Here is a 14478-nt window from a genome sequence, read left to right on the forward strand (position 1 = left end):
CCCAGGAGCCTGGGATCGTGACTTGAGCTGAAGGCAGATGCTTAACCGACTGAGCTACCCAGGTACCCCAAAAGTGTAAGTTTAGAGCGCAGTAATAAGAACTGTGGTTGGGAGGAATAAGTTAGCATTTTTGAAACGTAAGGAAATTAGAGCACCTGAGAGGAGGGCAGTCTGGAACTAAGGTGGGTTTCTGGGATGTTGGTGGGTTGGCTGGTTAAGGTGTCATTTTAAAGTTAATTATCTATAGTCCAAGTATTTCCTTTGATAACTTATACTTGATTAGTTTAGACAGTACTTAAAAGAAAATATTTGGTTGGAGAATGCTGGATCAGATTATACTGTTCTGTCCTTCAAAGGGTATCCCTTCTTGCTCTGTTCTAAATGCCTTCTATATATTAATTCATTTAATCCTCTCAACACCTTTGTATATTATATCTACTAATAGTTTTACAGTTGAGAAATCTGAGGCCCAGGGACATTTCAGAACTTTGTCAAGGTGATGCAGCTAGTATACTAGCAGTGAACTGGGATTTGACTTTAGCCAGTAGGCAGTCTGTCTCCATAGTTTACAAGTCCGCTATAAAAAGAATAATTAAGGAAAATGATCCCTTTCCTTTAAAAAAAATTTTATTTATTTATTTATTTGATAGAGACCACAAATAGGCAAAGAGGCAGGCAGAGACAGAGAGGTAAGCAGACTCCCCGCTGAGCAGAGAGCCTGATGCCGGGACGATCCCAGGACCCCAGGACCCCAGGACCCCAGGACCATGACCCAAGCTGAACACAGAGGCTTTAACCCATTGAGCCACCCAGGCTCCCCATAACCTTTCATTTGATATGATAGTACTGTTTTAAACTGAAAGCTTTTTGCATGTTATTTCACCCCCTTAATAGTTACACAAATTTAGATTATTGAACTCAGAGTGTTAAAAATGAGATTATTTGAATGTCAAAATCTCATGTTATATCTGAATAGAGTGCCTGCTCTCAGGAACTGTGATTGGTGCTTTTCTGTTTACACTGTCATTTAAACCTTATAGCAGCCTTTTGAAGTAGATTTTCATGTAGATCATTTTATATAAATTTTCATTTAGTTTTATAGATTAGCTCTGAGATATAAATTTGCCCAGTATCTCAAAATTAATGATGAGCAAGGCATTCAGAATCTGTCTGATTTTAGAGTTTATGCTTTATTACACCAAGCTGATGTTCTAGGAAGTGCTTGGATACCCAGAGGTTAGGGTCTTGCACCAGTTTAGGTAGTAGTTTTGATGATGTGGGTGGCTTCTAGGCCAATTGTTGCCTGAAGTTTTGATGTTTTACTCTTCCTCTTAATTTCAGACTGTAATCATACTAAAGGACCAGTAATAATGGTGTATCAGTAGAATAGAGATAGGTTTTTCAGTTTATAAACCTTTTATTAGAAATATTTGACCACAGTCAGGATTGAGTGTTTAAGTTCTTGTTAATGAAGGCAGGTTGAACGTACCCCAGGAAGGGCAGTCATATTCCACAGTCAAAGCATTGATGGTATGTAGCTCATCCTTTGATGAAAGCATGTGTTAGAAACCTGCTTATATATTCTGCTTTGGTAAATTGACAGGTTGAGGGGGGATCATTACTTGACCATATATCTTAAGTGTTTTTACAACCTAAGAGGTTAATTGTATCTGTAAAGAGAAAACTCTTACCTCTTAAGATCTCAAGGGTCACATAATTTATTCATTGATTAGATTAAATTTCAGTGCCTTCTCAAGAACGTATCATTTAGCATTGGATTATGAACCATTTACAGAAAGATGTTGGATGTGGGCTTCTAGTAGCATCTTTCTGCTTCCTGTCCCACTTTACCTTATTAGGTTGACTACTATATAAAATCAGAATGTGTGTTAACTCTAATTCTGCAAATTAATCATAGATACTTTTGCAGATGTTGGCCCTGGCATCTTTAAAATACAGTGGTTGTCATCAAAAGCAGATTTTTTTTTTTTTAAGATTTTATTTATTTATTTGACAGAGATCACAAGTAGGCAAAGAGGCAGGCAGAGAGAGAGGAAGGGAAGCAGGCTCCCTGCTGAGCAGAGAGCCCGACGCGGGGCTCGATCCCAGGACCCTGGGATCATGACCTGGGCGGAAGGCAGAGGCTTTAACCCACTGAGCCACCCAGGTGCCCCCAAAAGCAGATTTTTTAAATTGCCGAGGCAATACTGTGAATTTTTAAATCAAATTATATTTTAGCAAGATTCATACAGATTATGTAGCCTCTGTGTTTTAGTGTAAGATGTTCTTTAATTTTGTGTTTGACTTAAATATCCTTTTCCATTTTAATTAAATTTGTATTAGAAAGTTAATGTACTGTGTTATATGAAGAATTTTGTAAGTGGAAGTACATCAGTGGTCCGCTCACCCTTTCTTTCATGGTTGGAAGTTGTAATGTCTCATCTATCACTTACATAACGCTATGTTGCCCAGAGTAATCATCACTTTCATTATACTATAATAGATGAATGAAACTTATTAGAAGGTTGCATTATGTATTTAGTAGGACATTCTCTTAAGCTTCTGTATGTTTTGAAAATAGCTACTACTGGTCCTGTCTTCCATTTGACTTAAGTTTGTTCACCTCCAGTTTTTTCCTTGTCACTGCTGCTTTCTGGTAAGTGCTGCTTCCTTTTTTCATTTTGTTCTTATTCTTTCCATCTTGGTCTTTTCCCTACATTTGGGTCTTTCCTGTGGCTTCTAAATCTGGAAAATGTAGCTTTTATTTCTCTTTGGTCAGTTTGACAAATTAACATACTTAATCACCTCTTTAGTACTAAAACTAACTTAATTGAATAAACTCTATCTCTTCCATATCTTATATTAGAGTTGAATGAAATGGCATCTGATGTGTGAATCTCTATAAAATACCCCAAGTGACTCACCTTATTTTTCCTTAAAATCTCTGTAAGAGTAGATGGAACTATTTGACTAGGTGGCTTATTCCAAGTTTGGACCACTCATACAAATCTCTTCTTATTGAGCAGAAATCTGCCTCTTGGTAAACTTAACTAGTCTTGTCTAGAGCCATCCTTTAAAGATTTTATTTATTTATTTGAGAGAGAGACAGTGAGAGAGAGCATGAGCGAGGAGAAGGTCAGAGAGAGAAGCAGACTCCCCGCGTAGCCGGGAGCCCGATGCGGGACTCGATCCCGGGACTCCAGGATCATGACCTGAGCCGAAGGCAGTCGTCCAACCAGCTGAGCCACCCAGGCGTCCCTAGAGCCATCCTTTAAATCATCATGACAAGTTTCTAGTTTCTCTACCATTCTTGCTTGCTTTCCTGGATCTTTTCCAATTTGTGATGCCTGTCTTGATACATTTTTTTGAAGAAGCAATATACTGTAGATTTGGTCTCATTAGTACATTATAGAACTGAATCATTTTCCTTAATTTTGATTCTTAATTGTATTAGTAATGTCTTAGAATCACATTATCCTTTTTAGTAGGCATAGTACCCTATTGGGGCAGAAAAAAATGCTGCATAATTATAGTAGTACAGGTTAAATTGCCTAGTTGGAGTTGTCTCTTCACACATTAGTTGCGGTTTTGAGTGCATTGCATAATGTAGCTGGGCCCCATTTTCTTCTGTAGCGTAATTTAGTTTATCTCATGGGTGTGATTATGAAAGGATCAAATTAAATAATTTAAAAATTGGAAGTGTCATCTTTATTATTGAAATAGCTTTTGTCTGTTGCTACATGACCATTCAAAACATAGTAATTTAAAACAATGGTTTATTCTTTTTTATGATCCTGTGGTTTGCCTCAACTGCAGCTCTACACATGGTATTGGCTGGAGTCACTCATGGCTGCATTTGGCTGGGGCTGAAATATCCTAATGGTGTTACCTGACTTGTCACATTCCTGGGGCTGGCTTGGCCTTTCTCTCCGCAGGGTAGTTTGACTTTTTATATGCTGGCCTAGAGTTCCAAAAGCAAAAGGGGAGGCTGCCTGTCCTCTTAAGGTTTAGGCTCAGAAATGGAACTCGGTCCCTTCCACTGCATTCTCTTGGTCAAAGCAAGTCATCAAAGTTAGCCCCAACTCAGGAGAAAGGAAGTAAATTCCATATCTTGACAGGAGGAGGAATGGCATATGTGGACAGGGATGGCAAGGGAATTAGTGGAGCCTGTCTTTGGAGACTTTTTTTCTTAGCCTATTGAACCAAGTGTTAGCTCTTTATTTAATCTTTAATATCTAGTTTGTCTTCTTGTGTTTAAGTTTTAATGGTTCTTAGTGGTATGTCATCAGAAGATGTGATAGACAAAAGTATGCCATTTATCCTGTTCTCAGCTTTTTACTTGAACAGCTTTATTTTGAGGTATAACTAACATACTAAGAACTTCACGTATTTGTTAGTGTTACAGTTTAATGAGCTTGCTTTCTCATCTTGTAGTCAGCATTCACTAGAAACATTTGTTTGCCACTGTTGATACTTAATTCTTGGTCCTTTTGGTCTATTGTTGGGGCAGTAAGCTGCTTGGTTACTGTTGTCCTGCCTTCCTATTACTTGTAGTTTCTGGTTAATATTTTTTAAAGTTTTTGTTCTTGTTTTCGGTGTTAATGGCTTGTGCAATGTTCACTTTAGGGGGGTGAGGTGCTTAACTACTGTTTAAAAAATTTTCCTTGTGAGTTACTGTAGTGTAAAACAGTGTTACTGGGGATACAGAATTAGTTCTCATAAAAGATGGGTTACTAAAAAAAAAAAGAGAGAGATGGGTTACAAAGGATGGGTTGTAACATTTCTTGTCACCTTGCCTTAGTAACTTCTACAAGTTGATGTACTGTAAAGTTTTACATCTTAAGTGATTCACTCTTGACTGCACATGTTTGTGGTCCTCCTCTTGACATAAAATGGGTTAGTCATTGAAAAGTGAAGGACGTGAGTAGGCAGTGTTACTCTCAGTCTCATTTTTCTTCCTTGCTAGACCACTTATGGACAAAGTTAGAGATGATCTTATCCACCATTATATTCTCAGTGTCTAGCATAGGCATTTAAGTATTTAGAGAATTAAGTGAATGTGAAAAATACATTGAAGTAGTAAAATATGAAATAGAGATGCATAGGTGAAAAATAACTTTCATGGTTGGGCTTAGTTATTGTTAGTTGTTTTATTTGAAGATATTTTAGTATATAATCTTACATATGTGAATGAGCCAGAGACTTGTATATGGAGCCTTCCTTAAATTTATGTATTATTCTCTTGCTGTTTGAAGTTATTTGTGAATTCTGGTTAATCACATTATACTTTTTCTTTAGTTAGACTTTGTAGTCTAACCTTTACCTTAGCTAGTCAGAAATAGAATTTACCCTTTGACTTATGGAATGCCACCATTTAAACCTAGACTGACTCCAAAGCCATTAGGCTATACTATTTTTCCATAGTTGAATGAATAATGTATTTGTATTAGGATATAAAACTTGAAAAGGCCTACTCATTTGTTTCTTAAGTGAAAAATTGATACTTAGTGAAAAATCCATTTACTATATTAAATGGAACTATGTTCTCTTTTTTATTACTATTTTTTAAGACTTTTAATTATTTATTTGACAGAGAGACAGCAAGAGGGAACAAGAGCAGGGGGAGTGGGAGAGGGAGAATCAGACTTCCTGCTGAGCAGGGATCCCGATGTGGGGCTCGATCCAAGGACCCTAGGATCATGACTTGAGCTAAAAGCAGGTGCTTAACGACTGAGCCACCCAGGTGCTCCACTGTGTTTTGTTTTTGAGGCAGATCCCAAAAGAGCCGCCATAGTCAGTGTTCAAAGTGCTTGTGTCCTAAAGAGCGGGGTGTTCAAAGGACAAAACACTTGCAGCTGATAGGTCTTTGAATAAGAAGGTATGGGTGTGGTGTAATACGAAGTTTTTGTTATCCTAACCAAAGTGTTCATCTGATTTTAGGCTACTAGTTTCAGATATTGGTTAGTAACCACAGGAAACATAGTACTTTGACTTCTTACCTTGAACCCCTTCCAGTAATGCAATGCAGCTTGGCCTTACTGCCATGTTGGCCCCTACCCATTTCATGTGGTATCTGTAGCTTCAAACTGTTCTGCATAAAAGTAGACTAAAACTGCTGCATAACTGCCAGAAAGATAGAAACCAAGAATTCGAAAACTCTTCTAAAAATGGATTAGTTTGGGACTAAGCCCAGTTGAAAACTGATTTTCACCTTGATTCCTGGGGTGTATTTAGCTAGGAGGAAAATTTGGGGTGGTGAGAATGGTTTTGTTATTTGAGTATTTTTATTAACATTTGCCTAATTGTACTACTGGAATTCTTTTTCCCTCTTAAAAAAAAAAACCACTAGTTTATTGTACTTTCTCCCCTTAATACAATGATCTGATTTTTTTGCTTTAAATCAATTGTAGAATGTAATTATTATTAACTAGCATGTTAGGATTTAAATTAGTTTAGATTGTTAATAGTTTCAAACAAAATTATACAGGATGAAATTTTAGCTGGTGTGATCTGTAAATATGCATTTTATTAGCTAAAAATCACTTTAAGGAAATTAAAGGTTCACTCTTCAGATCTGTAATTCTCATAAACCTGTCTACCACTGCCTCCCCCCCCCCCCCGATTTACTTATTTGAGAGAGAGGGAGAGAGCGAGCAGGGATAGGGTGAGGGAGAAAATCTCCAGCAGGCACCCTGCTAAGTGGGGAGCCTGGTGTAAGGCTGAATCTCACAATCCTGAGATCAGGACCTAAGCCAAAACCAGGAGTGCAGTGCTTAACCAGCTGAGTCACTCAGGTGCCCCATACCACCGCTCACTTTAATTAGGAGCAGTGGAACTTCAAACAACTTTTTACCTCTTGAGGTTTTGCTTGAATTGTGTTCTTCTAAATAAAGTTAATTTTATTCTGCTTTCTCGGGTTGGGGCTCTGGTAGTATCTCTTACATTATTGGTTTTTGCTTGAGGCATAATCCTCCAGAGTCCCAGAAGTTTCATGTCTTGTGTGCTTTCCATTCTAATGACTACCTGGAAAATGGAAAGTTTGTCATCTTGTTAGAAAAAGCCTGTTAGGAGCTGTCATTGTTTCACATGCACTGAAGCATATGGTCGTTACCAGGACGCAGATCGATAGCACTGTGCAGGCTAGTCACATACTCAAAATGTGTCCTTAAGTAGTGAACTCAACCTTAACTTCACTTTTTAAGTATTGCTATCCAAAGCATTCTGCTTTTAAACCACAAATTCATGAGCCTACTGCAGTCAACTATTGTAGTACTGGCAATAATTGGGTATTAGAATTTTATAACTTAGGCTGTATTATAATATGCTGTTAAGAAATGAGGATTTTTTTTTTTTTTTTTTTTTTTTTTTTTCAGTCTTGTAAGTATTTTCTTCTTACTGTGACTGTTTCTTTTCTTCCAAAGTCTCTTTTGGAAAAGTTTTTGATCCCCAATGCTTCACAAGCAGAGAGCAAAGTCTTCTATTTGAAAATGAAAGGCGACTACTACCGTTACTTGGCGGAGGTTGCTGCTGGTGATGACAAGAAAGGTAACCTGGTTTTCAACATGTTTGTTGAACTTCTATAAAATAACATAGTATGGAAGTAGTCTCTCTGAAATGTAAACAGTTGTAGGGTTTTTTTGTTGTTGTTTAATTGCTTAGAACACTAGTTCTAAGAAGAGCAGTAATTAACTTTTCTCTTTACTATAAAGGTAGGGGCAGAAGGCGAGGGAGAGAGAATCCTAAGCAGGCCCCATGCTGGGCTTGATCTTACAACTCTGAGATCATGACCTGAGCCAAAGTCACCCACATGCTCCAGTAATTAAGTCCTGCGAATGTATATCTGCTGCCTAATACTGGTATTCTAAAAAGCTTGCTTGCTGAAAAACCAATTTTGGGCATAGGAATGTTTCCTCACAATTTTAAGAGATCATGATCACAGCATAACTGTAGATCAGTGTGAACTAGTTATTAAAAATACAATAATTCTGAGAGGATCGTAAGAGTTGTTTTTGTATTGACATTGACTAATGGTTAGTGTGGTGTTCCTTTGAGAAGGTTTTTTATCTTTAAGATCTTCATTCAGTCAAGGTTGCTACAGCTTAATATTTCACAGCATATATTGGATATTAAAGGTCTGGCTTGAGGAGTGAAGATGAAGTGCAGATTGTCAATACGTTTTGGCACATTTTATTTTCCAGGGATTGTAGATCAGTCACAACAAGCATATCAAGAAGCTTTTGAAATCAGCAAAAAGGAAATGCAACCGACACATCCTATCAGATTGGGTCTGGCCCTTAACTTCTCTGTGTTCTATTATGAAATTCTGAACTCCCCGGAGAAAGCTTGCTCTCTTGCAAAGACAGTACGTATTTTACCTGTTTTCTGGAAATTTAGTAATCCTTATTATTTGAGCACTGACATGTCCACTTTTTTGTATCATAGGCTTTTGATGAAGCCATTGCTGAACTTGATACATTAAGTGAAGAGTCATACAAAGACAGCACGCTAATAATGCAATTACTGAGAGACAACTTGACAGTAAGTACATAACAGCATCATGAATGGCCAGTGTGGTTGAAATTATGTTCTTTTATAAATTATTACTAAGAATATTTCTGGATTCTGTTGAATATGAAATCGTATTTGCTATTAAAACTATGAAGAAAAAAAAATAAAAAAAAAAACTATGAAGAAAAACCGCCTTATAGAAACTGAAATATTAGATCAAGGACCAAAAATCTGTACTTTAATTAGTTGCATATCTGTTGTTAGAGTTTTATTTCTTAAAATAATTTTGTAAGCTATGGTTTTGGACTTCCAATCACATAGGCTGTTTCATTTCCCATTTCAATTTGGTTTTTCCGTTTGTTCCATTTTAGTCACAGAATAGTTTTTACTATCAAAACTATGCAAGTTCTCTTCATGTTTAATTTCCATTAAAAATGGTTTTCTTGGGGCACGTGGGTGGCTCAGTCAGTTAAGCATCTGCCTTTGGCTCACTCAGGTGGTGATCCTGGGTCAAGTCCATGTCACGTTCCTTCTCAGCGGATAGCCTACTTCTCCTCCCATTCCTCCCAGCTCATGCTCTCTGTTTCTTGCTCATTTTCTGTCTCAAATAAATAAAAGCTTTTTTTAAAAAGTGATTTTCTTGATCATAAAGTTGCTTCCATATTTAGACAGCTGTAGTACTCCCATCAGTAACTTCAGTTACAAGATTTCAGATACTCTATGGAATTCAAATGGAAACGTTTTGCCTAGTTAGTAAAAAAAAAAAAAAGGCTTGTTATGGAATCTCATGCTTATCCTTAACATTCTCCAGACCAAGAAAAAGAACCACAATGCCATTAACACATGGAAAAAATTGTCAGTAATTCTTAATAATGTTTAATATCTAAATAGTACTCAAACCCCAGTTTTTTTTTAATTGTCTATTTTTTTAAAATTTTGTTTTTATTTGGGGCGCCTGGGTGGCTCAGTGGGTTAAAGACTCTGCCTTCGGCTCAGGTCATGATCCCAGAGTCCTGGGATTGAACCCCGCATCAGGCTCTCTACTCAGCAGGGAGCCTGCTTCCCCCTCTCTCTGTCTCTGCCTGCCTCTCTGCCTATTTGTGATCTCTCTGTCAAAAATTAAAATCTTCAAAAATTTTTTTTAAAGTTTTTTATATGAATTGGGATCCAAATAAAGTCTACACCTTGCAAAGTGGTTGTTGTGTCTCTTTAATCCCATAGGTTTTCCCATTCTCCTTCAGATAAATAATTGAAGTTTTGAGTCTTAGGTGTAAAAATTATCAAGTGCCTGCTATGCCAGGTAATGAGCTAGGAGTGAAGACTTGCAGTGTAGAGCTGGAGAACTGTAAATCATTTTATACATTTCGCTTCCAGATTTATTATAGTTCACTGCCAATTTTCTGAACCAGGTCTGTATTCTAGTGTTGAGTTATCATCAAAGAGTTTTTTGAACCACATTGTGTACTTGGTTATTATTAAACACCTAAAATTATTTTAGGACGTGTAACTGGAGGCTACTTATAACCTTGGGGGATTTTTATTTTAGTCAAGAGAGTAGTAACTTGTAGTTTCTTAAAGAATGAATTTTTATGTCGAATGAAAGAAGCACTTCACTTTGTTAGCTGTTTTTAATATAAAGAATTTTCATATTTTCTGGTTTGAAGTGATGAGATAGTTGTCATTCCTAAAAGGTAGAAATTGAGGCCTGCTTACTGTTAACATTGTCATCACTTTTTGAGAGGGCCTGACCTGAAATAAATACTTACAGCTGATTTTGGTTAGTATAGCATGAAAAAGCATACTTCCAACAACTGGGTGAAAAGAAAACCAAGGATTGCATTCTGATTCTATCACTAATTACTGTGTGTCTTCTCTAAGCCTTGGTAATATCACCTGTTATCAATATAGGTGGATTGGATCATTTATCTGTTTGGGGTTTTTTTTTAAAAGATTTTATTTATTTATTTGACAGACAGAGATCACAAGTAGAGAGGCAGGCAGAGAGAGAAGGAGAAGCAGGCTCCCCGTTGAGCATAGAGCCCAATGCGGGGTTCGATCCCAGAACCCTGAGACCATGACCTGAGCGGAAGGCAGAGGCTTAACCCACTGAGCCACTCAGGTGCCCCGGATCATTTATCTGTTAAGAAATTTTGCCATAACTACCTAGTATTTGAGATTGAATCTGGTTGACTAATATTGCCAACATACAACTCTAGTAGAAAAATGTGTCAAGTATTTTCAGGTATTTATGGAAAATTCAAGAATCCTTGAAGGTTAAAATTGGGAAGAAATGTTAAAAGACAGTTTCATCTTACAAAACCCCCGTTTAATAGGAACACACAGACTTGCAAAGGTCATTTAGCTTAAATGTATGACCTTGGATGAAGTCTCGCTTCCAGGGCAGAGATCTCTTTGGTTAATAAATAAAGCTAATGGGTGATTTGGGAGTTAGAAAAATATTACTGCGTGTTTTTTTTCCCCCCCTTCATTTTTCATTATATAAGCAGTAGTCCTTTTATAATTACATCTGAAAGTCATTAATGGACTATGTTAAAAGACTTGTAAAAAATAAGAAGCTGAAATAATTTTGAGGTTGTTTTTGTTTTTTTGGGTTTTTTTTTTACTGCCAATAAATTAACATTAGTGAAAAAAATTAATAGAATCCGTAGTCTTCCCACTGTTGGACAGTTCAGTTTTTACCTCTTATAAGATTGGGTTCTGACCATACTGTTTTCTGTTCCATCTGTCCTACAGTTTCACAAAGGTATGTTTTCCTAAGCTAAAAACATTAGAAAAGCTAAATTTGTAATTTAATTCAGGATTGATATCCTCACTCCCAAATTTCATGGAATGAGATTGTCTTTGGAGGAGTCTTAATGTTTTCTGAAAGGAAAGTAGTCATCTTGAGCTTGAACTTGGGTTGAATTAAGATTCTAGTTTGGGTACACTAAACTTACACATCCATCTCTCATGTTGGGGCTATTCAGAGCAGTTTGATATTCCCATAGCTTATTAATACTTAGTATTTTGTAGCACTTCGGTATATTTATTTTGTTTTCTTTTCTATGGTAACCAAGTTTCTTGTATCCGTCTTGGTTGAAAACAACTTGTTTTGTACTTAACAGTGTTTACCATACAAAGGTTAGGAAGAAAATGAGGGTGTTCTGTATCTTGAAGCTGTCTTCATTGCTGTAATCTTTCAGCAAAAGCTGTGTTTACAGTCTGGTACCATGACAAATTTATTAAGATTTTTTTCGAACTGAAACATGCTGAAAAATCTTTCCTTCTTTTACCAGTTGTGGACATCGGACACCCAAGGAGACGAAGCTGAAGCAGGAGAAGGAGGGGAAAATTAACCGGCCTTCCAACTTTTGTCTGCCTCATTCTAAAATTTACACAGTAGACCATTTGTCATCCATGCTGTCCCACAAATAGTTTTTTGTTTACGATTTATGACAGGTTTATGTTACTTCTATTTGAATTTCTATATTTCCCATGTGGTTTTTATGTTGAATATTAGGGGAGTAGAGCCAGTTAACATTTAGGGAATTATCTGTTTTCATCTTGAGGTGGCCAATATGGGGATGTGGAATTTTTATACTAGTTATAAATGTTTGGCATAGTACTTTTGGTACATTGTGGCTTCACAAGGGCCAGTGTTAAAACTGCTTCCATGTCTAAGCAAAGAAAACTGCCTACATATTGGTTTGTCCTGGTGGGGAATAAAAGGGATACTTGGTTCCAGATACAGGTGTAGTTTTTGTGGGTACTTTAAGGTTTGGAGCACTTACGAGGCTGTAGTAGAAATGGGTATTCTGTAGATACCGTGTATGGAACCATGAGAATCTGTGGAATACTCAACTCTCAGTGTGCACATCTTTGATTACAGTTGCAGAAGTGTTCCTTTAGTGTGACCCAATTTACTCTGGATAAGGGCAGAAACGGTTCACATTCCATTATTTGTAAAGTTACCTGCTGTTTGCTTTCATTATTTTTGCTACACTCCTTTTATTTGTATTTAAATGTTTTAGGCAACCTAAGAACAAATGTACAAGTAAAGATGCAGTAAAAATGAATTGCTTGATATCCATTACTTTATGTGTATCAAGCACAGCAGCAAAATAAAAATCCCATGTATTTAACTTTTCTTTTCTTTTTCTTTCTTTCTTTTTTTTTTTTTTTTTTTGGGTTTTTTTTTGTTTTTGCTTTTGTGATTTTTTTTTGTTTTTTTGATACTTGCCTAATAACATGCATGTGCTGTAAAAAATAGTTAACAGGGAAATAACTTCAGATGATGGCTAGCTTTGTTTAATGTCTTATGAAATTTTCATGAACAATCCAAGCATAATTGTTAAGAACATGTGTATTAAGTTCATGTAAGTGGAATAAAAGTTTTATGAATGGACTTTTCAACTACTTTCTCTACAGCTTTTCATGTAAATTAGTCTTTTGGTTCTGAAACTTCTCTAAAGGAAATTGTACATTTTTGGAAATTTATTCCTTATTCCCTCTTGGCAGCTAATGGGCTTTTACCAAGTTTAAATACAAAGTTTATCGTAACAAAATACTACTAATAGAACTACTACTGTTCCCAACCATGTCCCATATTCTTCCTCTTCTCTAAAAAAAAAAAAAATAGTTTTGTTTTTGTCTTTTTTGTTTGTTTTTTTCAGAGACGGGATTGATTGGGAAAAAGTAATATGTTCCATTTAAAGTTTTGGTATATGGCATTTTCTCACTTAGGAAGCCACAATGTTCTTGACCCATCATGATATTGGGTAGCATTAACTAAGTTTTGTGCTTCCAAATCACTTTTGTTTTTAAAGAATTTCTTGATATTGTTATAGCCTGCCTTCAATTTTGATCTTTTGATCCTTTATTCTATTTGTCAGGTGCACAGGATTACCTTTTTTAGCCTTCTGTCTTGTCACCAACCATTCCTACTTGGTGGCCGTGTGTACTTGGAAAAAAGGCCGCATGATCTTTCTGGCTCCACTCAATGTCTAAGGATACCTTGCTTCCTTTGCTTGCATCCCACAAACCATTTCCCTCATCCTATTTACTGCAGCAAATCTCTCCTTCGTTGATGAGATTGTGTTTATCTCCTTGTAAACCCTGCCTCCCTGAGTGGTCTGTCATTGTCTGCCTTTAAAATCCTTCCTCTTCTCTCTTTAAATAATGATGGGGCTAAGCTACACCCAAAGCTCACCCCCAAACTGTTTCCTCAGTACCTTGCAGAAAACACCAAACAAAAATACCATTTTAAAAGAGGTGTATTTTTTTTTCTTTTAGAATGTAAGCTCCTCAAGAGCAGGGACAATGTTTTCTGTATGTTCTATTGTGCCTAGTACACTGTAAATGCTCAATAAATATTGATGATGGGAGGCAGTGAGTCTTGATGATAAGGGTGAGAAACGGAAATCCCAAATAACTCTTCTGTTGCTTGTTTTATTATGACCTCAGATTAAATTGGGAAATATCAGGCCTTTGGCACAGTTGTCCCCCAGATAACTACATTCAAATAAAAGTGCAATGGAGGCCTTGGGGTCTTTCTTTCAAGGAGAAAAAAATCTCTTAAATGCATTAGGGCAAAATGATCCTCTTCTTGGCTCTTTTTTTACTCATTTCTCCTGACCCCCAGGCCAAGGACACGAAGTAATCATTTATAGCTAAGGCGCATTAAGCTAAACTTGAGGAGATGGATCTCATTCAAGTATAAATTATAAATTTAAAGCTTGTCATATTTGCCTATTTATGTGCATTAGTCTAATAGTTTGATTCTGAAATAAATTGTGATAATACTTCATTAATATTAGCTGTTAATGTTTCTACATACTAGTGCCCAATAGACTGAAGGAAGATTCTTGCCTTGGGATTTGAATAATAAATTTTTATAACATTTCTTTAATTGTCCCAAATCCAGGCTTCATGTATGTTTTTGTCAATATAACGATATTTCCAGGAATTTGG

General features: G+C 36.5%; 1 protein-coding gene across 2 annotated transcripts in view; it reads left to right on the top strand.

The window, feature by feature from the left end:
- The window catches only part of LOC111146608 (tyrosine 3-monooxygenase/tryptophan 5-monooxygenase activation protein zeta), a 32584-nt gene extending 18538 nt beyond the window's left edge, over positions 1–14046 (top strand). For both annotated transcript variants that reach the window (XM_022502235.1, XM_022502236.1), the window contains exons 3-6: positions 7422–7545; positions 8199–8362; positions 8443–8538; positions 11805–14046. In XM_022502235.1, the coding sequence (XP_022357943.1) occupies positions 7422–7545; positions 8199–8362; positions 8443–8538; positions 11805–11864 (444 nt within the window). In that variant the 3' untranslated portion in view covers positions 11865–14046. The remainder of the gene's footprint in view (positions 1–7421; positions 7546–8198; positions 8363–8442; positions 8539–11804) is intronic.
- Positions 14047–14478: the final 432 nt, after the last annotated feature.

This window comes from Enhydra lutris, unplaced genomic scaffold (assembly GCF_002288905.1).
Source record: "Enhydra lutris kenyoni isolate GAN:26980312 unplaced genomic scaffold, ASM228890v2 scaffoldscaffold14, whole genome shotgun sequence".
Taxonomy (NCBI): Eukaryota; Metazoa; Chordata; class Mammalia; order Carnivora; family Mustelidae; genus Enhydra; species Enhydra lutris.